Here is a 23,676-nt window from a genome sequence, read left to right on the forward strand (position 1 = left end):
CCGGCGTTGCCGTGATCTGTGGTGTAGGTTGCAGATGTGGCTTGGATCTGGTGTTGTCGTGGCTGTAGCATAGACTGGCAGTTGTAGCTCTGATTGGCCCCCTAGCCTGGGAACCTCCATATGCCACAGGGGCAGCCCTAAAAAAAGCAAAAAAAAAAGAAAAAAAGAAAGAAGTAGGAGGAAAGGATCAGGTGGGAACATGAATATTCAGAGTTTTCCCCACCCAGAATACACTAGCAGGGAGGGTCTCAACCTTAAGTCTCCCCCTTTCCTATAAGCCTTTCAGATCTGTTTGAGGACTGCTTGGGAGCTCAGGGGCAGAGCAGGTCAGCTGGCTGTACCCAGACTGGAACCAGTGCAGCACCAGAGGGAAGGCTCTGCAGGGTGAAATGGAGCATGGGCTTCTGCTCTCCCAGACTTTCCCTCCCAGCAGGGACTGACAGGTCAGGGTAACTTTGTGCAATCCCAGTAGTCATCCTTCTGCTGCAGCACAAGGATCTCCCTGCAACATAACCTATCCCAGCCAGCAATAGGCAGGGGAGGCTGTGGACGAAGGAAGGGAGCTGAGGGGGACAGGCATTCCAAATATATTGAGGCCACATGGGCAGGGGTGGTTCCCTTGGAGCACTTGTCCCTCAGCTGCCCTCCCTGGGCCTCCCCTTTTCCTCAGTTCTGTGCCTGGCCTCTTTCCCCAGCCAAACTCTGTCCCTTCAAATACAGTGAGGATGGAGCCTCATGGAAACCCCTTTTGCCCTGTCCCAGGGCCAGGCCCCAGAAATCCCTCCACTTTCTGGATCTGCACGGGTCTTGGTCTGGAGGAAGAAGTCTCTAGCCATGCTCACTCCTGCCAGAAGCTGGGGAACAGCAGGAGAGGGCAGAGGGGGGCCCCAGTACTTTAGGATTAGGAAAGGAGCCTGGGCTATGGGGGGATGGATTCTCTGTCGGGTGAGAGATCTGGAAGCCCTAGCACCCGCCTGACATGGGGTGGTAATGGGGTGCTTAAAAAAGTCTTATGGCAGGAATGGTGAGGACCAGAGCTGAAGCAGACAGGAAGGCCGTTAGGCTGTAGGGAGGACGTCCATTCTTGGTAGAGCATGGAGAGGCAGGAAGGCCACATCTTTCCTCTGCTGTGTCTGGAGCGCCCTCTGGTGGTCAGATGGCTTCAGGCCGACCTAGGCCCTGGGCCAGCCTCCCCCATTCTTTGTAGCAATTCCCATTTGCCTTTCCTGGTCCTTACTCCTTGGGACAACAACAGAAGTAGGCTGCTTCTAGCTTCCGAGGAATTAGTGGTAAAGAACGCCTTATGCCCCTTTGAACCCATGCGGGGGCCCTCTTCCTACTCTGGTCAGAGGCTACCTAAGTTGAGGGTCAGAGTGGCAGCCATTCTGGAATAGGAAGAACTGCAGAAGCCTGAGCTGTTCTATCACAAACACAAAATTGGTGGGAGAGAATGAGCTGCCCATCTTGGGAGGCAGGTAAGCCCAGTCTGGTCCCACCTGAGGTTCTAACGTGGTGAGTTAGAGGATAGAATGAACACCCCAAATTCCCAGTGCACAAAAAAGGGAGTCAGAGTCCTTGGCGACAATGGTATTTATCACCCTCAGAGAGCCAGGCCCTGGCTCAGGCTTCACTGTAACTGTGTGATGCTGGTCCAGTGGATCAGCAGTCACTTGGGTGCCTCACTTGCAGGGCATGGGGTGAGGGGAATGGGACGGTGGGAGGGTCTCCCCACACCATGGTGGGTTACAGCCAGCCGGCTCCTCCACTCTGTCCCCAGCTCCCTTTGGAAAGGAGGCTCCTTTGGGATCCTGTCTTCTTTCTTGCTGCACAAGTGATGGGAGCTAGAAAAGAAGAGCTTCCCAATGGTAGCCAGTCATCATCTTCCAAATGGAGAGCATCCTTTCAAGGGCTGGAAGCAAGTTAGGCCTGAGTGTCTGGTTCCTCGGGTCTCAGAGATCCCTGGGCTAAATCCGCATGTTCCTCAGGCACCTGGAGGGCAGGGATGGAAGAGCAGGTGAAGGGCTGCTCCAGGGTGGCTGGAGACCACTGCTCAGGGGCGATCCCCAGGGGAGAAGGGGCAGGTAAGGAAGGGAAGAGGATGTGAGACAGGGAAGGGAGGGCTGGAGGATGACAGGGCCCTATGGGCCTGAGGGGCCGCGGCTCCATCTCACCTCCCAGTAAATCTGGTCTTCATAGCACTGGGAGTCTGGTGGGGAGTCCAGGAAGGGCAGCCTCAGCAAGAGCCCTAGTGGTAGCAGGGGAGAGTGTGTGAGGCTTTTTGCCACCCCCATGGGGGAGGCTGCCACCTGGTACCACGGAGCACAGAGGAGCTGGGAGGCATGAGGTCACTGGGATGCCTGTGTCAACAGGCAAATCACAGTAGTATTTATCAAGCACCAAACTTTGCCAAGCCCAGTACAAAGGGCCTGACAAGCACTGCTTCCCTGAGTAATCACATCAACCCTGCAAGGTGAATCTGATCCCTGTGTTAGAGAGAAGGGGACCATGGCTCAACGAAGTTAGGTAACTCACTCAACTTTGCATAGTTGGGAATGGACCAGATAAGAGAGTCTTGAACCACAGCTTGTAAGCTTTCTGTGGCCTCCTATCCAGGAGGACTGCAAAAAGTGTGGAATAAATAAGTAATTTTGTGTGTGTGTCTTTTTGAAGTTCCCAGACAAGGGATCAAATTGGAGCTACAGCCTATGCCACAGCCACAGCCATGCCAGATCCCAGCTGCATCTGCGACCTACACCGCAGCTCATGGCAACGCCAGATCCTTAACCCACTGAGCGAGGCCAGGGATTGAACCCACATCCTCGTGGCTACTAGTCAGGTTCTTAAGTCGCTGAACCACAACGGGAACTCCCAATAAATAATTAAATGAATGGATGAACTGAACATTGGGAATGAAAACCTCGAGGTGAGAGCAGGAGTGTGGGGATAAAGAATCACACGTTTTGTTTAAAAGGCCAATAGGACGAAGGCTAGATATCAGGAAGGACAGCCTGACCTCGCATCAGTGGGCAGGCTGCCGTGGTGGAAGATCCAAGGATGAGCCAGAAAGGCCAATTCCCCCACTGCCCCTGCCCCTGCCCCAGAGAGATGGCTCTGCTCCCCCCCTTCAGGGCCTCAGCCTGAGGTTTGGCTGCCCTCTAGTGGGTAGAGGGAGCAGCACAGGAAAGCCACAGAGGAGAGAGATGGGTCAGCCCCTAGGCCGGCTTCCGGCCTCCTTTTGGCACCAGGAGGGAGCAAGTGTTCCCTTCATCCTCCTTCCCTGGAGGAGGCTACCTGAACCCTACAACCCCGCCCTGCACCTGACACAGAGGAGGTGCTCAGGAGATATCCGTGAGTAAATGTGTGTCAGGGGGATGGGAGCCAATGGCCCTCCTGCAGAGAGCCCCTCCTCTATCTCATATCCTCCCTGATGCTCCCGCCAGCCCCAACTCCAGCCAAGGTCACTCACCTCCAAGGCCCCCACCTACTGAGGCAAATATCAGTGTGACAAACAGCCCGAAGAGCTGGTGCAAGGCCTGAGACGTCGCACTGCGCTGGCCCTCTGCTATGAGTGGAAACACGCTCTCTAGGCTGCAGGGAGAGGGGGTTGTGGGAGACAGGGATGGAGCACGGAGCTAGGGCTGGTCAGTGCCTCTGTGCACTGCGCCGCGTCCTGCAGCGGCCAAGAGGGCCTCAAGGGAGCCTGCCAGGCCGAGTCTCCCCTACAGGCCCACAGCCTGGAACACCCTCCAGCCCTAGAGTTGTCAGCAACCCCTCACACCTTTTAAGGTTTAGCGTGAGGGTCACTTTTGCCTGCCCTCCCCTCTGAGCCCTGATGTGCAAAACCCAATCCTAAGTGTCAGCATCTCTCTCTCTTTTTTTCTTTTTTTTTTTTCTTTTTTTTTTTTTTTGCTTTTTAGGGCTGCACCCGCAATGTATGGAAGTTCCCAGGCTAGGGGTCCAATCGGAGCTACAGCTGCCAGCCTGCACCGCAGCCACAGCCATGCGGGATCCAAGCCGCATCTGCGACCTACACCACAGCTCACGGCAATGCTGGATCCTTAACCCACTAAAAAAGCCAGGGATTGAACCCACATCCTCATGGAACCCTAGGCGGGTTCATCATCCAGGATACAGATGGATGGATGGATGAATGAATAAAAAGAGACACTGCTTTTTTTTGTTGGTCCACAAGAGGAAGAGAATGAGGGAGGTCATTCCAGGGGGCTAATAATTTCATTGAGGATGCAGGGGTGGGGGCGGGGAGAACTCACCCCTCTCCGTAAGAGTCATGGGTGGCCAATCCAGCCACAAGGACCCCCAGGAGGGCTCCCAGGACCCCAGGCATCCCATGGAGGTTGTGGACACCACACGTGTCTTGGATTTTGAATTTTGACTCAAGGATGGGCTGAAGGACAGGACACCAGGAATGAGTCTTGCGTCCCCGCTCCCACCCCAGGCCTGTTGGAGAGGTGGGAGGAAGAGGGCCGAAGACCCTGCTCTGTCCAGGGCCCCAGAGGCATCTGTACCGTGAAGAACTTGAACCCCAGCGTGGAGACAGTCCCAGCCAGGAAGCCCGCTGCCAGAGCTCCAAAGGGTGTCAGCATCATTTCAGCGGATGTCCCCACCACAACCCCTCCAGCCAGTGCTGCGTTCTGGACGTGGACCTCCGGGAACACAGAAGGGCAAGGCATTGGGGGCCCTTTCTGATCATCATACCCACACCCAACCCAATCCTGCCCGCCTCAGTGGCACCTACTGCTTCTGGAAGTCCCTCCGCCATCCAACCTCTAACTCTTCTGCTATCCTGTCATCACCTCACGCTCTGACCCCACCGCCTCCAGTGCAAAAGGAGCCCCCTGTGCCCGGGTCCTTACCTGTTCCCCTGGAGAACTGGCCTTGCAGGGTCTCGGACCTCTCCTCCCCCCTCTCAGTCCATCCCCTCGGCCTCTCCCAATGCCTCTTCCCCACATACCATGTCCAGTCGCCCATCCCTCCCAACAAGGGCCGACAGGGCGAAGGTGCTGAGGGTGCTGGCGGTCAAGGAGTAGTACGTGTTGAGAGCTGTCCGGTGCTGCCCGTCCCCCAGCGGAGTGGGTGCAGAGTTGAAACTAGGCCAGAAGACCCATAGGAAGATGGTCCCTAAAGGGTGAGCAGGCAGGCAGAGTGAGAGGAAGTTAGTGGCTCCCCCCGAAAGGTACAAGCTGGGTAACTGCAATCAGGTCATCCACTCCCAGCAGCCTCAGTTTCCTCATCTGTAAAGTGGGGCTAGTGATACCTCCCTCATAAAGGGAGGACTAAATGAGGTGTTGCGTACAAAGGGCATAGCCCACGGCCAGGCCGCTACTAAAGGTCCCAAATGGTACCCATCAAAGGGAAGGGTACTGGCACAAAAGGGAGTAACTTGATTGAAAACCACAGGCGGCTGAGGTTTTGTTTTTGTTTTTTAGGGCCACAACCATGGCATTTGGAGGTCCCAGGCTAGGAGTTGAATCAGAGCTACAGCTGCTGGCCTACACCACAGCCACAGCAACACTAGATCCAAGCCACGTCTGTGACCTACACCACAGCTCACGGCATTGCCAGATCCTTAACCCACTGAGCGAGGCCAGAGATCGAACCCACATGAATCCTAGTTGGATTCATTTCTGCTGAGCCACGACGGGAACTCCGAGATTTTTTTAAGTATTGGAAAAGGAAAGGAAAAAAGGCAAAGGGCACCACCTGCCAGGCACTGAGCTGGTGCTTCAATACACGTATCATTTGTTTTATCACCTCAACTGCCTCCTGGACAGCGGGGCTGGGGGGTGGTGTTGCCCTGCCACCTACACTGATGGGCTGGGCTGCACATCTGTGAGTTCCCAGGTCAGTCCTGGCGGGAAGGGGAGGGGAGGCTGGGAACCCCGTAGTGTTGGGCCGGCATGGCAAGAAGGCTTGAGGGACTGCCCCTTGGCCTGAGTGGTCCTTGGGTTGAGGTGTAGCTTCTGCATGGTCTGAGATAAAATCTACCACAGGTTCACGTGTATCCTCTGAGGAGAGTTTTGGGAGGAATCAAGGAAGAAGCCAGGTTTCCTGTCTGGAAGGAGCTGGGAGGCAGAGGAGAGCTGAGAATGTAAGCACAGACGACTGGGGGAAGCCTTTGAGCTTCAAGCCAAACTTATCTGGGTCTCAAAGGGCAAAGAGGCCTCAGGTGACCTAGGGTTCCACGTGCTCTATTTCACAACAAGCCCGGATGGGAGCGAGAAATACAAAATCAGCCTCTTTTAAAAGTGAGAATAAGCACTTCAGTCACTGCTCAATACAGCCTCCAAAAGCATAAAATAGTGATTTCCTTTCCTGACTTGTTAGTGAAGGAAGAGAGAGGATCAGAGACCAAGGCAGAGGTATGTGCTTAGAAAAACCAGGTGGTAGGAGGTCTTCTGTGGCTCAATGGGTTAAGGACCTGGCATTGTCAGTATAGTGGCTTGGGTTGCTGCTGAGGCGCAGGTTCAATCCCTGGCTCAGGGAACTTCCACATGCCATGGCACAGTCAAAAAAAAAAAAGAAAAACCAGGTGGTGATGGGAGTTCCCGGCGTGGCTCACCAGTAATGAACCTGACTAGGAACCATGAGGATGCGGGTTCGATCCCTGGCCTTGCTCAGTGGGGTCCTGGCCTCGCTCAGTGGGGTAAGGATCCAGCGTTGCTGTTAGCTATGGTGTAGGTCGCAGACACGGCTCGGATCCTGCGTTGCTGTGGTTGTGGGGTAGGCTGGCAGCCGAAGCTCCAATTTGACCCCTAGCCTGGAAACTTCCACATGCCTTTGTCCGACCCTAAAAAAAAAAAGAAGGAAAAACAGGTAAACAGGTGGTGTTGATGGTGCTGCTGTGGTCAGATGGTCAGACCCACTGTTCCCAGGGGTGACCTACCACCTCTCCGTTCCCCAGAGGATGCTGGGGCTTCCGGGAAATCTCCTTGGAGGACGTATCCTCAGGAGGCAGGAGGCAGCACCAGGGCAAAGGCCTGGGGTTCAGAGTTGGGGAGAAGCCGAGTTTGGCAGGAGAGGCGGGGAGAGTGAGTTGGGAGGCCAAGATCCTGCAGGGGCAAGTGTACCTGGCTGAGGAGTCTGGTTTCTGTCAGTAGTGGGGACTCTGAGGTTTTTAAATAGAGATTGGTGTCATTAGACCTCAATCGGTTTTTTTTTTTTTTTTTTTTGGCCATGCCCACATGTGAAACTTCCCGGGCTAGGGATCAAACCTGCGCCACAGCAGTGACCTGAGCCCCTGCAGTGACAATGCTGGATCCTTAACGCACTGTGCCACCAGGGAACTTTGCAGACTTGATTTAGAAAGGCTAACTTGGGAGCTCCCGTCGTGGTGCAGTGGTTAACGAACCCGACTAGGAACCATGAGGTTGTGGGTTCGATCCCTGGCCTCGCTCAGTGGGTTAAGAATCTGGAATCTGGCATTGCCGTGAGCTGTGGTGTAGATCACAGATGCGGCTCGGATCCCGCATTACTATGGCTGTGGTGTAGGCCGGCGGCTACAGCTCCAATTAGACCCCTAGCCTGGGAACCTCCATATGCCGTGGGTGCGGCCCTAAAAAGACAATAAATAAATAAATAACCTCTTTAAAAAAAAAAAAAGAAAAGAAAGTCTAACTTGAAGGATGGCTCTCAGGGCATGTGCATATCCCAGCACTGAATTCTAAGAACCTGTCATAAAACTACTGAGAATGGTGAGCACAGATCCCAGGGCTCTGGTGGAAGAATCAGAGCTGGAAGGGAGTTCGCAGCCAGAACCCCATGGACTATAGGTGGTAGCCTGAGATCAGGCTGGGGATGAACCGACCCGCCCCCATCCACTACACCTCAGCAGGCCTCACCAATCATGGCAAAGAGGTCCGAATGGTAGACGGAGCTCTGGCGATGCTTGCTCTTCTCCAGCTGGGGCCTATAGAGGACCCGAGAGAGGACCAACCCGAAGTAGGCACCAAAAGTGTGGATAGTCATGGAGCCCCCTGCATCCTTCACCTGGGGAGGCAGAGCTGAGATGGAGGGGCGGTCCCTCATGCCCACCCCTACCCCTACCCCATGCCCTCCTTATTCAGCGCCCAGCCCTGGCCACCCCTCCCCCCACTCCATCCCCATCCAGACTCACCCCCAGGAGACTAAGGAGCACAAACTCATTGAGGCCAAACAGCACCACCTCCAGCAGGGCCATGAGCAGCAGCTGAGCCGGCCCAGTCTTGCCCAGGATGGCACCAAAGGAGATTAGCACGGCCCCAGCGCAGAAGTCAGCATTGATCATGCTGGGGGGTTGGGATGTGAGGGTCAGAGGGGGATGGAAACAAGGGCAGCCCTGGGGGCTGTGGGAAGGGGAGGAAGCTCTTCCCTGGTAGGCAGGAAGGGGTCTCCTCGCCTTTTTTTGCGTCTCAGGGAGGTTCTGGGACTTGTCCCAGACAAAGTCCACAACAGGTGGAAGAACCAGATCTTGAACCAAGAGCTCCTCTACCCCACCTGTTTCCATGATGCTATCTATGCGCCCAACAGCTCTTGGGTAATAAAGGAGCCTAAAGAAATGGAGAGGTGTGGCTTGAGGATGGGAGAAGAAATCAGGCCATAAGGATAGGCAGGGCGCCTAAACGAAATCAATTGATGGGTCAGAAACCTGGGTCGGGGATCAGACTTGAAGGATCAAGTGTGAGCTGGGTCTCCTGCGCAGGGGCCACCCACATAGGGCTGGGGGCAGCCAGAGAGGCCGCCACTGCCCACCTCTCCACGCCAACGTGGATGTGGCCACCGTGGAAGGTGTGGAGGAAGCCCTGGACGAGTGTGGACCACTGCAGGGCAAAGGCGGCCAGGAGGAAGGTGAAGCCCACGCTGCTGAAGCCGTAGCGCTGCAGGAAGGCCATGAGGAAACCGAAGCCCACAAAGATCATGGTGTGCACGTCCTGGAAGCCTGCAGGGGGGCACGTGGGGGCTGCTGAGGTCACCACGCATCCACCAATCAGCCACCCTGCCTGGGTCCCCAGCTCTCACCAGCCAGGGCCGCCTTGAGGCTGGCACTGAGCCCATAACATTCCCCAGGCGTGGCCAGGCCTCCCAGCCTGGGCCACCTGCATAGAGCTGGCCAGCTTGGTGCAGTGGGACTCGGACACCATCCCTGCTGTGCCCAGGTGAGAGCAAGAGAGTGGAGGCTTCTGCTGCCTTCTCTGTCCCACTCAGTTGCCCTATCCCCGCGTCTCTTACAGCGGACCAAAAGTCCAACCTTTCCTGTGCTCTTTCCTGCAGCAGCCCCTGCCCCTCTGTACAGGTAAGTGTCTTCCCCTTTGGGCTTCTCTTTGATTTTTCCTTTCTCCTGGAAGTCCTTTTTGATGTCTAACCTCCATTCCCTCATACCTCAGGATCTATACCATTCCATTTTCAGGATTTAAAAAAAAATTTTTTTATGGCCACACCTGCAGCATATAGAAACTCTGGAGGAGTTCCCATTGTGGCTCAGTGGGTTAAAAATCCAATTAGCATCCATGAAGACATGGGTTTGATCTCTGGCCTCTCTCAGTGGATTAATGATCCAGTGTTGCTGTGAGCTGTGGTAGATTGAAGACGTGGCTGGAATCCTGCGTTGCTGTGGCTTTGGTAAAGGCTGGCAGCTGCAGCTCCCCATAGAATAGGAACTTCCATATGCCTCAGATGCAGGCCTAAAGAACAAAACAAAAAACAACAAAAAAGAAGTTCCTGGGCCAGGGATTGAATCTGAGCCACAGCTGCTGCAGCCTATACCATTTAACCCACTGCACCTGGCCAGGATCAAACCCACACCTCTGCAGCAACCCAAGCCACTGCAGTCAGATTCTTAACCCACCGAACCACAGTGGGAACTCGAGGATTTTAAATTTTATAAATTGATTTACAAAATACCTTAAAATTGTTAACAGAGATTACCTCAGAGAAGACGAATTGAAAGGAGGGGGCAGGCCTGCTGTGCTATACAACTCCTATCAAATAATGCCCCCCATATGCAATACAGCCACTCTGGGAAAGAGGATTTGTGTGTGTGTGTGTGTGTGTGTGTGTGTGCGCGCTTTTTAGGGTCGCACCCACAGCATATGGAGGTTCCCAGGCTAGGGATCGAATCAGAGCTGTAGCTGCCAGCCTATGCCACAGCCACAGCAACACTAGATCCAAGCCACATCTGCAACCTACACCACAGCTCACTGCAACACTGGATCCTTAACCCACTGAGTGAGGCCAGGGATTGAACCTGAAACCTCATGGTTCCTAGTCAGATTCATTTCCGCTGTGCCATGACGGGAACGCCACAATTGCCTTTTATTTCAATCTGAAGAAGCACCAACGAGCCAAAAATATATTACTGAACTTTAGAATGCAATCAATAACTTTGAGAAGCAAATGTTTATGCTTTTTTATATTGTGTATGGCTGATAGGAAATAAGTTTGCAAGCCCCTGGCAGAGGGTGGGTGTGCGCTGGAACTGGAGGTCTGCAGCTCAGCTGCCAGCCCCTGTGGCCAAGGGGATAAGGGTCTGGAGGCCCGCTGGCCTCGCTAAGCGTCCCCCCCCCCACTGTGCCACTTCTCCAGCCCTGCCCACTCTTCCCTCCATATCTCAAAACCTAACAGCAAAAGAGAGGCATCTTTTAGAACTCAACCTGCAGCCTAAGTTTCTTTTAGCCTCACCGCCTGACTTCTTTTCTCCTATGCAAACAGTAAAGGGGATGCCATGTCTGTTTTTTTTACCCAAGGACAGCAAGATAACACCGGGGTTGGGGAGGGGGGTCACAGGGCTCCATGTCTGTGTCATGCCTAAACCACTCTAGAACTTGTCCTAAGGGGCAATAATATTTATATCTCCCACCTTGAGTTTGTTTGGAACCAAAACTCAATCCCTTCATGGTTCACTTGTAGCCTAAACATCAAGAAATCTCCTTCACTTGTGCCACTGTGGGGAACATTCCACACAGACATTCTCCATGGGCTGCGGTGGGGAAAGGGCCATTCTAGCTGAGGCAAGGGAATAGCCACGATGATCCCTCCACATGCCCTTCAGGAAATTCTTGGGTGGGAGCAGGACAGACCTGGTTTCCCATCACACCCCACCCCCACCAAACCCGGATAAAAGCCCTCTAGGGTCACCCATCACCCTCTCTCCTTCCTTCCCTGTCCCTCTCTGACCCCACCACGTGACTCCTGAACAAGGTCAGTCTGTGGGACAAAGGAATAGTGAAATGTGGGGCTTTAGCATCTAACAGGTGGATTGATTGGTTGATTGATTGATTGTCTTTTTAGGGCCACACCTGTGGCATATGGAGGTTCCCAGGCTAGGGGTTGAATCAGGAACTGTAGCCACCAGCCTATGCCATAACCACAGCAACACCAGATCTGAGCCACATCTGTGACCTACACCACCACTCACAGCCACGCCAGATGCTTTAACCCCCTGAGTGAGGCCAGGGATTGAACCTGCATCCTCATGGATGCTAATCAGAGACATTTCCACTGAGCCACGCTGGGAACTCCCAAGATGGATTTAAATTCCAGCACATCCACTCCTCACTTCTCTCTGAGTGACTTTGGACAAGCTACTTAACCTCTCTAAGCCTCGGTTTCCTCATCTGGAAAGTGGGGGTGTAAAATAGGAGAAGCAGGACAAATGGAGGGGTGAGCTGGAGAGGCCGCCCCCCGACACACACACACCACTCTACCCATGCCTGCCTTTAAGAGGGTAGATAGGGCTATATTCTCCTGGAAGAGCCAGGAACCACTCTGGTCCCAGGCACCTCCCTCTGACCCAACTAAAGAAGTTCCCAATTCCATCTGTCCTAAGTCCCTCACCCTGCAAATAAGGTCTCAGAGGTGTATAAAAAAGAACCTGTCCAGGAGTTCCCTGGTGGCTCAGCAGGTTAAGGACCTGGCATTGTCACTGCTGTGGCTCTGGTTACTGCTGTGGTGTGAGTTCAATCCCTGACCTAGGGAACTTCTGCTTGCTGCGGGTGTGGCCCCCAAAAAAACCCCAAAGAACCTGTCTTTTTTTTTTCTTTTTAGGGCCACATATGCAGCCAGGAGTTGAATTGGAGCTACAGCTGCCAGCCTACACTGCAGCTCACGGCAACACCAGATCCTTAACCCACTGAGTGGGGCCAGGGATCGAACCTGCATCCTCATGGATACTAGTCGGGTTCAATATTGCTGAGTCACAATGGGAACTCCCCAAAAAACCCTGTTTTTATTTTGTCTTAGAACTCTTCCTCATGATTGCTTCTGGGTCCTTATCACCCTAGTCTTTTTCCCCAGTCTTTCCTGCTCTTTCTTATTGTCTGTTATTTGCCTTGTGGGATAAGAGGTTTGAGACGTGTGGGAAAAGGCCACAGATGGGGGAGTCAAGAGGTCTGTTTCTAGGTTGGCTAACTTGCTATGTGATCTTGGGCAGTCACATAACCTTTCTGACTCTCTCTGCATCTGAACGGAGTGGGCCAGATAGGTTCTGAAGATCTTTCCTACAGAGATAGCAGACAGAGCCTCAGAGCAGCCATGCCTTTGGCACTGGCTGGTCCCACAGCTCAACAATAGCGGCAAAACTCCCTTTCATCTCTGAAATCAAAGGGCAGTGGCTACACCCCCCTGGCCCTGACCACTTCTCCCGGGGACAGGTGAAGCCTCGGCTCATCAAAGCCCCAGGCTCCAGGGACCACACACCTCCCTCCTTCCCAACCTACCTCACACAAAGGTCCCAAGTCCACAGGGGTAGAAACTTAGGGCAGAAAAAGTGGTAGGATTCCTACTGCTATTCCTCTAACTGTAGTCCTGGGACAGAAAGCTGTGTGTGCACGAGAGCCAACCATGGCAGCAGAGGGGCGAGAGGAGGGGGGTTTCAGGGAGGGTTTTTTATTTTCTTTTTTTCTTTTTTCTTTGCTTTTTAGGGCCATACCTGCAGCATATGGAGGTTCAAATCGGAGCTACAGCTGCTGGCCTACACCACAGCCACAGCAATGCCGGATCCTTATCCCCTGAGTGAGGCCAGGGATAGAACCCGCAACCTCATAGTTCCTAGTCGGATTAGTTTCTGCTGTGCCATGATGGGAACTCCAGGACTTTATTTTTTTCTTTTCAGGGCTAGGGGTCGAATTGGAGATGCAGGTGCCAGCCTATGCTGCAGCCACAGCAGCTGGTGGCAATGCCGGATCCTTAACCCGCTCAGCGAGGCCAGGGATGGAACCCACATCCTCATGGATACCAGCTGGGTTCTTAATCTGCTAAGCCACAATGGGAATTCCTCAGGGAGGACTTTGAAGCCAGCAGCCTTGGGGGCTTTGAGTGAGGCCCATGGGAGAAGCAAGGGGAGGTTCATAGCAGGCAGCCAGGTCAGACCCTAGAACAAGAGCCTACTTCTCTCAGCTAGTGGACTGTCCCCTCCCAACTCCCCATCTCCCTGGACAAATGCATACCTCAAGAGTCTGCCACCCAGCTCTATGGCTCTGGCTTTAATGCCAGCATCCGTGGCTCACCTCGTGTAGCTAGAAATGGGGTGAAATATGGGGAGGGAGGAGCTGCAGCCCCCTTCTGCCTAGGAAGGCTGATGGTCTGGCACTTTAAACCCAGATCCAAGCCTCCACCCCACCTTCTGTATCATCAGCATTGTGAGCTTCATTTGGTGGGATTAGGACTGGGAAAGGGTCAGGTGGAGACAGCCTGCTGCCAGCTCTGCATACAGAAAATAGGGTAATAACAGCCTGGGATTTATATAGGAGACTCTTACATTCTGGGCCTTGCTTGAATGTATACCCTTCATACTGAGGCATCTTTCTCCCCAATGCTCAGATGGGAAAAACTGAGGCTTAGAGACCTGCTCAAGTATGTATGAAGTCTGGGAAATCTGGTGTCCTTGGTCCCAGCTGCCTAGGGCCTGAGTCACAAGGTTGGGCCCCCAACCTTGAGGGAGAGGTTCTATCCCCAACAGGAGGCAGGAGCTTAGCCCTCTCCTTTCTGGGCCTCGTCAGCAAGCAGCTGAGCTGTGGCACAAGAAGCTCAGGATACTTAGTTCCAGCTCTGTCACTCACATGGCAGGTGATCATGAACAAATCACAACCTCTTTGAGCCTCAGCTTTCTCCCCTGAGAAATGGGCTAATAACCTTGCCATGCTTCCTTCTCAGGGCTGAGGACTGTTGGTTGGTAGGTAGTTATGTGGTTTTCTCTCTGACTCTGGAAGGGCCAGCTTCAGGGGACAGGGGAAGAAACATCTGAGCCCAATAGTTTTGGCTCCCTTCGCAATTAATACCTGCATCACTGCTTCCTGCACCCCACTCCCTACCTCTCCTTCCCAGAAGGATTTTTTATTTTGTTTTGTTTGTTTGTTTATCATTTCCTGTGGTCAGGAGTCCCCAGGAAAGGCAGTCTCTGGAACAGCCCAGCAAAGCCCAACTAGGCCAACAAGAGAGTAGGTTAAGTTGGGGGCTTCAGATCTGAGTTCAAATCCCAGCTCCCTCAATTCTGAAAGCAAAAACCAGTCACTTAACTTCTCTGAGCCTCATTTTCCCCATTTTTGTCTACTTCATAGACTAAAGGAGAAAATTCACATGCCACCTGGAACGTGGCACACACTAGTGAAAGTGTGTTACTATAAATCTGGGGCACCTTTATCTCAAAGTGAGAGGGTTGCCCACCTAGGGGTAGATCTGGACAACCAAGAGCCCCCTCCCAAGACACCAGAGGGGCTTAGGGTCTTAGCTCCCCGCGCACCCTCACCCGTACTCACTTGGGTAGCGAAAGTAAAATTCATTGTCTGGGTTACTGTGGTTGCCCCAGTGCCAGAGGGCAGCGTCGGTTTCATGGTTGTAGCGGACGAAGACAGCAAAGAGGATGGCGGTGGCGCCCTGAAGGAGGAGGCATAGCAGGGGCAGCTGCAGTCGCCGGCCCCCGGCGCGGCGGGAGGACCCAGCCATGGGACAGAGGCTGCAAGTCTCCGGCTCCGGCTTGGGCTCCGGCTCCAGGCGCGCTGGGCTGGCAGACACTCTCGGGGCGGGCCGGGCAGGTTTCACCAGAAACAGGCCCCGCCCACTGGAGCCTGGCCCCGCCCACTGGACCCAGGTCCCGCCCACTGGACCCAGGTCCCGCCCACATGGAGGCTTACCCGCCGCAGATCCGCGCCCCAGCCCTCGGAGGCGGGGAAGGGGAGACGGTGAGGGGTAGGGTCTCGGGCCTGAGGTGCGGCAAGGAGTGGGAAGGAATGGGGCATTCGAACCCCAAATCCTTTTCCTTTAGCCCAGCTGACCCTGGCGCTGTTCCGTTTGGAACAGGTCCTTGGAAGTAACCCTGGAAAGACGCCCAGTGTTCTGCTCTGCTGGGGCACAGCTGCGGGATCCGGTGGGGGCGGCGGCGGAGGGGGGAAACACGGAGAAGGAGTGGGGGACAAAGAGGAGGGAGGAGAGGAAGGGCAATCCTTTCCTTAAATATGGTGTGAATTTAGAGAGTGTTTCCTAAAGAATAAGTGAGAATAAGCCTTATTTTTAGGCCCAGACCTCCCCGGCCCGGGGCCCCTCCAGGGTTAATGATACAAGAGAGAGTTGAGGGGTTACTCAACTTTTTCCCCAACTGAAAGAGAGATGTAGAAAGGAGATAAAGAGCCGGCTCTCTCGGCACTGATGATTAACCTGGTTGGGGAGGTCCAAGCCTCAGCAGGTGAGTTCCTTACCCCACTCCCCAGCCTCCTCACCTGTGTCAGCACCCCACCCCAGTTCTGGGGCAGGAGGCTGGACCTGGGAGCAGGCTGGGCTGGGGCCCACTGACACCTGGGTTCTCTGCACACCTAGTAAAAGAGTCTGGGCTGCCCCAACCTCTGGAAAGAAGGGAAGCCAATGTAAGAAGGCTCTTTTCAGTAAGGTGTCAAGATCCCCTTGTTACACAAGCAAGATTTGCATCCACTGGGGCCCTGGTAGACAGACACGGAGGAGTTAGCCATTAATTGAGCATTTACTGTGAACCAGGCTTCAGAGATGAACCAAAGGACCCCTCCCTCCAGAAGCCACTGTTCAGTAGCGAGCCAGATACTTAGGAGGGATTTGAAGTGCCACTGGAGTAAATGTGTGACCCCAGGAATCACAGAGGCTGTGGGGGCCCAGATGAGAGGCTGCAGAACTCTCAGGAGTGGGGATTCGGGAGGGGACAGAGATGGAGAATTGCTTCCTGGGAGGTGGTGTCTGCAGGCAGCCTGGAAGGACAACCTAGAAACTGAGTAAGTAAAGAAAGAAGAGGAGTTCCCGTCATGACTCAGTGATTAACGAACCCTGACTCGCATCCATGAGGATGTCGGTTTGACCCCTGGCCTTGCTCAGTGGGTTAAGGATCTAGCATTGCCCTGAGCTGTGGTGTAGGATCCCGTGTTGCTGTAGCTCTGGTGCAGGCCGGTGGCTATAGCTCCGGTGAGACCCCTAGCCTGGGAACTTCTATATGCCACGGGTGCAGCCCTAGAAAGACCGGAAGGAAGGAAGGAAGGAAGGAAAGAAAGAAAGAAGGAAAGAAAGAAAGAGGAGGCAATGTTTCAAGAGGGGACACATAGGCAGAAGCCGTGTGTATGATGGGCACTTTAGCAGTTAAGGCTGGAGATGGGTAATCAGCAGGCTGAGGTGTGTGGCCAGTACCCGGTGGGTGCTGGGTCACTGGAGACCTCTATACAGATGGAGGACACTTGCATTATTCCTTCTGATACCCAGAAGCCACAAGGGAAAGAAGAAAACCTGAAGGCCAGTGGGGTTGGGGGTCGGGGAGGTCCTCTGTCTACACTGCCCACAGCCAAGCCTCCCCTGTCTGAGGGGGCTTGTGGGTGTTGGCAAAGATGTCTGAGACCCTGGCCTGAAGGAAGAGCTGCCATTCCCAAGGGACATATCCTAAGCCCATCAGGACCAGCCACCTCCCAGAGCTGATGCAGGATGGGGCTCCTCCTAGGAAGAGGGCCTGCCCCTTCTCAGCAACAGGCAGGGACAGGGGTGACAGGAGTCCCTGACCCTCCTCCTTCCATCCCCTACTGCCCTTTCTCCAGTTCACCCCCTCCCCTCAGGAGCCTGAGCCTCTGGCCCAGCATGGGCTCTGGGGGGCAGCTGGGTTCTAGGTGCCCAGCCAGGGAGGCCTGGGCAGGTGGGAGCCAGCCTGTGACAGCACTGCTTCTAGCAGGCTGAGCAGCCTCTCTGGCTTTCTGTGGACCCTGGCCCCTGGCCCCGGGGCTCTCTGTCACTACTTGGTCAGCATGATGGTCAGTACTACTTGGTCAGTTTTCTAGCTCCTCTGCAGGTGGTGACGGGGGTGGGGGAGGGAGCAGGGGAGGAGAAGATGTCTGGTCAGCAGCCTTTGGATAATGATTCTCCGATAATTCAGCATCTGGGGTGTGCTCCCAGGTTCAGCCCTCTGCCCCAGGGATGCAGCCTGTGTCCCGAGCCCTGTTTGGAAGCAGGGGTTGCCCTGGGTTGCCCGGGCAGGGACAGGACAGGCCTTCCAAGGGGAAGAATCTTCCAAAGCAGCGGAACCTGTGAGAGCAAGGAGGAGTGGGCTGGCCTTCCCAGCATCTTCTTGGAGCCTCCGCCCTGATGCCAGCCTCCTCCATCTCTGTCTCACCTGTTGTCTTTCTCCATCTCTCTGAATTTCTCTGAATCTCTGATTTTCCATCTTCTCTGTTGCTAACCCAGTCATTCAACTAATATTCATTTAATATCAACCCTGGGCAAAGCCCTGGAGCTATGACCTGAGGGTCTAGTCCACACATATAATACAGGGTGCTCCCGACCCTGGAAGGTGTTAACCCTTGATTTGCTGGATTGTGGGAGGTCTAGAGGGAGCCGCCTGGAAGGGCCAAGATAGCTAGGCCAGCCTCTCAAGGGCACGCGGAGACCTTTGGGCAACTGCTATTTGCCAACTTTTATAGGAGGATCTTGGTATTTTAACAATGAATGGGTACCTGCTGGCATCCCCCTTGGTCCAGCAGAGAGCCAGACCCTGAAAGTCCTCCCTTTCTGAGGGTTCCCCTGGCCCACCCACCACCTCTGAGGGCTCTCCTCACAGTCCTATAGCTGTGGGGGCTCCCTGGGCCCGCTGCCCACTATGGAGAATCTCAGTCCTCAAAAAAATAAATAAATAAAGGGATACAGCAAAGGAGTTCCTGTCATGGCCTACCAGGTTAAGAACCCGACTAGTGTCCATGAGGAAGTGGGTTTGAGCCCTGGCCTCATTCAGTGGAGTTAGAATCCGTTAAGCACCATTAAGAATCCAGTGCTGCCGTGGGCTGTGGTGTAGGTCACAGATGTGGCTTAGATCCCATGTTACCATTGCTGTAGCTGTGGCATAGGCTGGCAGCTGCAGCTCCAATTTGACCTTTAACCTAAGAACTTCCATATGCCATGGGCACGGGCTTAAAAGGAAAAAAATACTTAAATTTTTTTTTTTAAATAAAAGAAGGGAGTTCCCGTTATGGCTCGGTGGTTAACGAATCTGACTAGGAACCATGAGGTTTTGGGTTCGATCCCTGGCCTCACTCAGTGGGTTAAGGATCCGGTGCTGCCATGGGCTGTGGTGTAGATTGCAGATGCAGCTTGGCTCCTGCTTTGCTGTGGCTGTGGCCTAGGCCAATAGCAACAGCTCCGCTTAGATCCCTAGCCTGGTAACCTCCATATGCTGAGGTTGCGGCCCTAGAAAAGGCAAAAAGACAAAAATAAATAAATAAATAAAGGGAGAATCTCAGTCTATGGTTTTCTTTTGGATTACCAAGTGCTGTCAGGGCCCTGGGCCCTCCCTCCTGCCTTCTCTGGCCCTGGAAAATCTAATGGAATAAGGGGGGGCTTCATCTCCCTTGCCACCCCAGATGTCTTCTTTTTTTTTTTTTTGTCTTTTGTCTGTTGTTGTTGTTGTTGTTGCTATTTCTTGGGCCGCTCCTGCGGCATATGGAGGTTCCCAGGCTAGGGGTCGAGTCGGAGCCGCAGCCACCGGCCTACGCCAGAGCCACAGCAACGCAAGATCTGAGCTGTGTCTGCGACCCACACCACAGCTCACGGCAACGCCGGATCGTCAACCCACTGAGCAAGAGCAGGGACTGAACCCGCAACCTCATGGTTCCTAGTCGGATTCGTTAACCACTGTGCCACGACGGGAACTCCCCCAGATGTCTTCTGAAGGGCCTTAACTCTGTCAGCTCCCACCCTGCCTGGTCTGGGCTTTGCCCAATCTTTGACCTTCCATCTCCAGTTTCCAGCTGTGACCAGCCAGGCACCTGAGAGTGGCCACGGGGAACTGGTATCTACTGCTTGTCCTGGCCTAGGCTGGCCAGGCTGTCTGTGGGGACTAGGGCTTGGGTTACTGAGTAACTTGGGGTAGCTTGGAGCTGTTCTCTGCTGGGGTCACCTCCTTCTTACTCCCTGCTCTCTTGGCTCAGGAATCCCCAAAGCCAGTTGGCTCCTTTTGCTCCATCGAGCTACCCCCAGTATTTATGGGGGCAAGAGAGATAAGCAGCAAAGCACCAGAATCAGTAAGATGCTTGTTGTTCATTCTTTCATTGATTCAACACATCTTTTTTCTTTTTGCCTTTTTTTTTGTCTTTTTTGCCATTTCTTGGGCAGCTCTTGTGACATAGGGAGGTTCCCAGGCTAGGGTCGAATTGGAGCTGTAGCCACAGGCCTACGCCAGAGCCACAGCAACGCGGGATCCAAGCCGCATCTGCAATCTACACCACAGCTCACGGCAATGCCTGAGCAGAGCAGATTTTTTAGGTGTAGCCCTAAAAATCAAAAGACAAACAAAACAAATAATTGATGTAGAGTGCTGGCCTCTTCGTAAGCATTCAACAAATGTGGTTATTATTGGTCTGACTGGCTGAGCAGAGAGGGCAAATGGGTTGCTGACTCCACCATACTTCAGGGTGCATGTGCCTCTGCGGACAGGAAAGTTTAGAGGTGGCTGACACAGTCTTGATTCGTTCTCTTGTCATTGGCTGGAGGTGGTCTGGAGCCTGTAACAGGCATTTAAGGCAGAGCCTTCCTTCATTCAACAAAATATTTTGAGCACCTACTGTGTGCCAGACACTGTGTTAGGCACTGAAGATCCAATGGAATGAGATCAAACCCCTGCCCTGGGCAGGGGTGGGAGGTCTATCTTGGGGGAGATTCAAATAAATTGGCAGGCGATCATATTGCCCAGGGTGATAGTGGGGGCGACGGGGAGACAGGTCCTGGGAGTGACCAGGGAAGTCTTCCCTGAGGAAGGGGTACTTACTGAGATTCAGCCTAATTTTACAGCTGAGGTGGAGGAGGCGGAATTCCTTTTGTCTGGAGGAGGGGAATGCCTTTCTAACAGTCTGATAGGAAAATCAAAAAAGAAGCTATACTAGACAGCTCCTCAGCATCCATTTTCTGAAGGTGGACAAACCCCAGACCTCAATTTCTCCTGAAAACCACAGCGACAGCAGCACCATACACAATATTTCTGTGTTTACATGCAGCCAATGTTAAAAATTAATTATTGCTTTTTCTCACTAGAGGCTCACCAAAACAGCTTCCACGTAAAAGATTGTCAGAATCAGATTACTTGTATTTGTTAAGGTTTCTTCATCTGTAAAATAAAAACCACAGTGCCTTAGGGAAAAACGGTTGTCAGAAGGCAGAAATCTCAAATTACAATTTTTTTTTGTTTGTTTTTTAGGGCCACACCCGCAGCATATGGAGGTTCCCAGGCTAGGGGTCTAATCGGAGCTGTAGCTGCCGGCCTATGCCACAGCCACAGCAACACCAGATCTGAGCCGTGCCTGCGACCTACACCACAGCTCAGGGCAACACCAGATCCTTAACCCACTGAGCAAGGCCAGGGATCAAACCCGAAACCTCATGGCTCCTGGTCAGATTCGTTAGCCACTGAGCCTCAACGGGAACTCCTCAAATTACAATTTTTTTCATTCACATAATTTTTGAAATTTTTTTTGTCTTTTTAGGGCTGCACCCGTGGTATATGGAAATTCCCAAGGCTAGGGGTCAAATCAGAACTACAGCTACTGGGCTACACCACAGGTCACTGCAAGGCTGGATCCTTAACCCACTGAGCGAGGCCAGGGTTCAAACTCACATCCTCATGGATGCTAGTCAGGTTTGCTAACTGCTGAACTATGATGGGAACTCCAAGCAGGCCTGCTTTTAACCTTGAAGACACAGCAGTGAACAAATAGACATTGTCCTTACCCCCATGGAGCTGCTGTTTTAGTGGGGGAAAGGCGCAATAAACACACACAAATAGATACATAAAACATCATGAGAGGCCTGCTGAATGAAACAAAGCTGAGCTAGAGGGCAGGGGTGCTGTTAGATGGATTGCAAGGAGAGGCCCCAGGAGAGCTGGAAGTAAGTGAGAGGGGAAACTTACTGCCTCCTAGGCAGAGGAAAAGGCAAATGCACTGCCCCTGAGGTGGAAAGGTAGGGAGCGCAACTGGCTAGAAAAACAGGGGAGGTGCAGTGGGGACGGGCATACAGAGGGCTCAAGGCCCTGGTGAGGAGTTTGGATCTCACTGTAAGGATAATGAGGGGTTGAGAGCAGAAGATAATATGGTGTATTTATTTTAAATGATTTTTATTTTTTCCATTATAGTTGATTTACATTATTTTGTCAGTTTTCCACTGTACAGCAAAGTGACCCAGTCACACATACATATATACATTCTTTTTTTCACATTATCCTCCATCATGCTCCATCACAAATGGCTATAGTTCCCTGTGCGATACAGCAGGATCCCGTTGCTTATCTATTATGCAAAAGTTTGCATCTGTTAACACCAGACTCCCAGTCCATCGCACTCCCTCCCCCTCCTCTTGGCAACCACAAGTCTGTTTTCCAAGTCCATGAATTTTCTTCCTGTGGAAAGGTTCAATTGTGCTGTATATTAGATTCCAGATATAAGTAATATCATATGGTATTTGTCTTTCTCTGACTTACTTCACTTAGTATGAGAGCCTCTAGTTCCATCCAGGTTGCCGCAAATGGCGTTATTTAGATCTTTTTTATGGCTGAGAAATATTCCATTGTGTATATATACCACATCTTCTTAATCCATTCATCTGTGGATGGACATTTAGGTTGTTTCCATGTCTTGGCTATTGTGAATAGTGCTGCAATGAACATACAGGTGCATGTATCTTTTTCAAGAAAAGTTTTATCCAGATATATGCCCAAGAGTGGGATTGCTGGGTCATATGGTAGTTCTATATTTAGTTTTCTGAGGTACCTCCATACTGTTCTCCATAGTGGTTGTACCAATTTATATTCCCACCAACAGTGTAGGAGGGTTCCCTTTTCTCCACACCCTCTCCAGTTGATTTGTTAATTATGGCCATTCTGACTTGTGTGAAGTGGTACCTCTTGGTGATATGTTATTTTAAAGGCTCCCTCTGACTGCCTAGGAGCATAGGCTGTAGGGGTAAGTGGAAGCAGGCAACCACTCCAGAGGCCACTGCAATGATTTGAGCAAAAGCTGACAGTAGTAGTAACAGTGTGGAAAGCAGTGAGGTTCTGATTGTATCTGGAAGGTAGAAGTGACAAGGTCTAGTGAAGGACTGGATGTGCAGTGAGAGAAAGGAGTTCCATGGACTGAATGTCATCCCTTCAAATTCATATGTCCAAGTGCCATCCCCCCCCCCCCCATGGTGATGGTATTGGAGATGGGGTCTTTGGGAGACAATTAGGTTTAGTTGAGGTCATGAGAGGGGCCCCTCATGATGGGATTAGTGCCCTTATAAGAAAAGACACCAGGAGTTACCATCGTGGCGCAGTGGTTAACAAATCTGACTAGGAACCATGAGGTTGTGGGTTCGATCCCTGGCCTTGCTCAGTGGGTTAAGGATCTGGTGTTACCATAAGCTGTGGTGTAGGTCGCAGGCTCGGCTCGGATCCCACGTTGCTGTGGCTCTGGTGTAGGCCAGTGGCTACAGCTCTGATTGGACCCCTAGCCTGGGAACCTCCACATGCCGCAGGAGCTGCCCTAAAAAAGACCAAAAAAAAAAAAAAAAAGACACCAGAGAGCTCCCTCTCTCCCCCTTACTCTCGCTGTCTGCCTGGCTGGCTGGCTGATTGCAAGCCAGGAAGAGAGGTCCAGAAACAGATCATGCTGGCACCCTGATCTTGGACTTCTGGCCTCCAGAACCATGAGAAAATAAAGTTCTGCTGTTGAAGCACTCAGCCTACGGTGTTTCGTTGCAGCAGCCCAAGCTAATACAGGATCAAGGATGGTGCCCAGGTTTTTGACCCAAGCCACTGGTGGTGGGACCACCTCTAGCAGGGACCTGAGAGCCCCCCTCCCAGATGCAGCCTGCTTCTCCCTCCAGGCTACAGAGTTTCACTTTCCAGACTCTGTACTTTAGTTAGCGCTGTTACCCATATGCCCCTTCTACCTTTTACCAAAACAAGACTCTGGAGTTCCCGCTGCAGCACAGCAGAAATGAATCTAACTAGGAATCCTGAGGTTGCAGGTTCGATCCCTGGCCTCGCTCAGTGGGTTAAGGAACCGGCACTGTCTCGAGCTGTGGCGTAGGTTGCAGACATGGCTCGGATCTGGCGTTGCTGTGGCTATGTTGTAGGCCGGTAGCTGTAGCTCCGATTAGACCCCCAGCCTGGGAACCTCCATATGCCAAGGGTGTGGCCCTAAAAAGACAAAAAAAAAAAAAGAAAGAAAG

At 52.8% G+C, this 23,676-nt stretch overlaps 1 protein-coding gene across 2 annotated transcripts; it reads right to left on the minus strand.

Moving 5' to 3' along the window:
- Positions 1-1,572: 1,572 nt before the first annotated feature.
- On the minus strand, positions 1,573-15,005 carry RHBG (Rh family B glycoprotein). Of its 2 annotated transcripts, XM_047784308.1 has the most exons (10): positions 14,748-15,005; positions 8,749-8,935; positions 8,135-8,285; positions 7,860-8,007; positions 4,973-5,139; positions 4,527-4,664; positions 4,272-4,405; positions 3,467-3,588; positions 2,172-2,245; positions 1,573-1,989 (listed from the first exon to the last, which is right to left on the minus strand). In XM_047784308.1, exons 1-10 carry the CDS (start codon positions 14,932-14,934, stop codon positions 1,921-1,923), a joined length of 1,377 nt encoding a protein of 458 aa, XP_047640264.1. In that variant the 5' UTR covers positions 14,935-15,005; the 3' UTR covers positions 1,573-1,920. The 2 variants fall into 2 exon arrangements, with proteins under 2 accessions (XP_047640264.1, XP_047640265.1); XM_047784309.1 differs by lacking the exon at positions 4,272-4,405 and having other exon boundaries at positions 1,910-1,989.
- Between the last annotated feature and the right edge of the window lie 8,671 nt (positions 15,006-23,676).

This window comes from Phacochoerus africanus, chromosome 6 (assembly GCF_016906955.1).
Source record: "Phacochoerus africanus isolate WHEZ1 chromosome 6, ROS_Pafr_v1, whole genome shotgun sequence".
Taxonomy (NCBI): Eukaryota; Metazoa; Chordata; class Mammalia; order Artiodactyla; family Suidae; genus Phacochoerus; species Phacochoerus africanus.